This window comes from Arachis ipaensis, chromosome B05, assembly GCF_000816755.2.
Source record: "Arachis ipaensis cultivar K30076 chromosome B05, Araip1.1, whole genome shotgun sequence".
Lineage (NCBI taxonomy): Eukaryota > Viridiplantae > Streptophyta > Magnoliopsida > Fabales > Fabaceae > Arachis > Arachis ipaensis.
In genome coordinates, this window is record NC_029789.2 from 35,349,784 (window position 1) to 35,353,202 (window position 3,419).

General features: G+C 35.1%; 1 protein-coding gene across 1 annotated transcript in view; it reads right to left on the bottom strand.

Annotated features, from left to right (window-relative positions):
- Positions 267-3,419, bottom strand: part of LOC107643527 — a 3,680-nt gene continuing 527 nt past the window's right edge. Inside the window, exons 2-7 of the mRNA XM_016347206.2 lie at positions 3,062-3,211; positions 2,747-2,962; positions 1,842-1,963; positions 1,592-1,755; positions 1,145-1,299; positions 267-656 (exon numbers count right to left, since the gene is read on the bottom strand). Coding sequence (XP_016202692.1) covers positions 561-656; positions 1,145-1,299; positions 1,592-1,755; positions 1,842-1,963; positions 2,747-2,962; positions 3,062-3,211 — 903 coding nt within the window. The 3' untranslated portion in view covers positions 267-560. The remainder of the gene's footprint in view (positions 657-1,144; positions 1,300-1,591; positions 1,756-1,841; positions 1,964-2,746; positions 2,963-3,061; positions 3,212-3,419) is intronic.

Sequence of the window (3,419 nt, forward strand, 5' to 3'; positions counted from 1 at the left end):
AGTTTTTTCCGTGTTTTGATCTTTCTAAGATACTCTATTTAAATGCAAACAGGACCCTACCTGATCCTTTGGCCACATGACATGTACAAGACCTAACAATGTCTTCCAATCTCTCTTTCTCAAGAGAACCAACAAAGTAAAGGGCTATAATAAATCAAATCTTTCACTCCAACTAGTTCTCTTCTATATTCCTTCTGTATTCTTTCTTTCTAATTTATTTAATCACAAAAGTACACGCCCTGGTTGAAGTAGAAGAAAGGAAGAAATTTGTGAAATACATTAACTTTACTAAACTATTAATTGTTTTCTACTTCTCTTGAATTATTCAATCTGATTCCAATATACAGAATTTACACACACCCTCCTCCGTTTGATACAATTAGTACATTAAAAAATCAACGTACCAGTACACTACTGCTTACAAATACATTGAAGTTTCAAAGTACTAATCTAATATAAGCAACATTTATTGAGAGGTTGAGACAAAAGGAGCACCAACTAGAAGTGAACGAAATCCATACTTCCTGAAAATAACCGAGCATGAAATGTACAATCTCTTATTAGCCTACTCTGCTCAACTGATCCTTTGATGTGCTTTCAAAGATCTTGTCAGCATTTCCTACCTCAAAACCATCCCTCCTATGGAATTCTTTAACCTGTTCCATTAGTTTAATCTTTAAGTCAGCATTCCCCAACTTAAAATATACATGAGTAAGTCATTCAAATTCAGATGTATTTCCCATTTTCATTCAAAACCAAAAGTCTACTATAATAGAGAGTTAACACGACAGCATGATACTACTACTATTATGTTTGGTTTCGGATAAAAAGGGGAAGGAAATGTTCATGGATAAGTTTGGTGTCCATAAAGGTTTCAATCCCATTTTTACCCCCAACCTAATATAAGAGAAAGATGTGACAATCTCTGTTCTAGCAACCAAACATATACACTAATAACTATATTAGGTGTATAGAAAAAATCAGCTACCAAATGAGCCACTTGTATAAAATACATGTTAAAATACAAAATACATATTGAAAATGAGTTAAACACATGTATTAATACACAAATACATAGTGGCTGATTTGGTGGAATTTTTAGTATGCACGTAACATTTTTTATAAAAGAAAGAATGCAGCTTACCTCTACAGCTGGTAAATTTTTATATTGTGGCAGCACCAGACGCTCAGCAAATTCGATGTATGAGCATGGAACTGATTCAGTTGCCCCGTCAGAAAATTGGAAAGGCATCGAATCTGCTACAGTTGAACTTTGTAGGAGAAGACCATCAGGGCTCACTGTAAGTGAAAGAATTTTAAATTCATTTGCATGATCCTTGAAATCAACTAACTACAAGAACTTGCAGTGAATATCTTGAAAATGAATGTATGCTTGTGTTGTATGGAAAATCTAAGTTATGATTCATGAAACAATTAGAAGAAGTCGCTGCTGCTTCAATCCTCATTGTGTATAATGGAACAGCAATTGCGAGAATCAGAAGCAGACTGGCATGAGATTGTCTTCTCATTTGGACATTGAATGCTTTTGTTTGTCTAAAGGAACTCAGAACAACTATACAAGGGTACAAACCTTTCAAAACTCCTCCTTCAGAATTTAATCTGAATCCACTCTCCTCTATAAACCGATTCAGATTTTTTATATCTCTCAATTCAGTTTTCAGCCGATGAGCGGAAATCGTAACATGATTCAGTGCATGTCCATTGACTAAGGTCCAAGCAGCATACTCACTTTCACTGTGTATGAAAAATCAGCAAAAGATAAGTATGCAAGATTCTAGACTTTTTTTAAGTAAATAAAATGTCAAGGCATAAAGATTTACCTTGCCAATTCTTGAAATTCAGAATATGAAGGCTTTTCCCATGTTAAAAGTCCCAAGGAACTTGCAAGAGCAGCATACTGGTTTCCATTACCAGATGATGCAGTATATTTTTTAATTATTTCCTGCACCAAAAGTTCAAAGCTCCTTGAGTATAGTTAGGATTTTAGAACCGGGAGCCATCCATACATGTAGAAATATGAACCATTGACGTCATACAATAATTAAATAAATTTGGATATGGATTTCACAAATACGACATCACAACCATATTGCAGTGTATATATATTTAGAATCCTAAGTTAGCAAGCCAGTCTTTTTTCTCAAAATATAATTCTAACGCTAAATACTACTGTTTATAGCTACAGGACAAACATCGCGTGACAATAACAGTTATGAAATCATACAAGAAATGCTGGTGACAGAGTTATAGTCCCATACCAAGCATATTTGATCAGATCAAACAACAGAAAAACTCAAGCTATATCATATTGTTCTAAAAGCTCAAATGGCAAATGCTATAATGAGCATGACAAGCTTCAAAAACAGAATTTCTCCAACTGGACGGCAAGAAAGACCATACTCTTTATTTCTTCTAAGTTCATATGGTGAGAATTAATGAATGCAAACCTCATAAACTCATAACATAATTTATTCACCTTTCAGCATCATATCATTGAGTACATCAATAACTGTAAACCTAAATAGCTGCTCAATTCACTACTACAAAAAAGCATAGCAACAACCATGATAAAAAGGACTGTGTTATTTCTTCAATAACATCTGAAGTTAGCATCAAATAAGATAAAGAAGATCCAGCCACAGCCTCCATTATGATTATGTAATCCTAATAGGCCAGAGCACAGATCTCAGGGCATGGTAATTGAAAATTGTTCTCGTGAACACACCTGAGTTTGTGGACTCATCTGATCCACAATCAGCTCCGATATAAATATTCTCGGCAAAGGCCCCTTAATTCCACTGCCACCGCCATCTTGTGAGTCAGCAGGAGGTGAAAACCACAAAGCTCTCAACTTCTTGGCAGGAAACCGCAATTCCTCTCGCGGCGTATAGCCATAATCAAGAAAGAAACTAGCCACAGAGTCAATTCCATAACCAGTCACCTACAAATTAAGGTCACATTATCACAATTAAGAGTGAATCAAAGCATATTTCAGTCACAGATAATAAACGTATTTTTGGAAGAGATGCAAGAGAAATACGCCGAATGTTCTGAATGCAAGATGATCATAGCACAATGGGTTGTTCTCAGCAGAACGAACAAGTTCCAATATGGCCTTTGCTGTAGGGTTTCTATTCAAGTACACAGATTGCATACTCTCCAAGACGCCCCTTAAAAATGCTTCACTCCCCTACATTCATAAAAAAATTTTGAACAACACATGGTACAACCAACAAGATGAAAATTTTCATTTGTTTATTCAATAACTAAGCCTTGTCACACTAAGTGGGTTCAGTTGCATAGATCAAACGCCGAAGAGTTCAATTATAAATTCTAATTGCTTTCAAGTGACACAATTGATCATCAAGGTTTTCCGTTTTCCTAATTTCTAAACCATA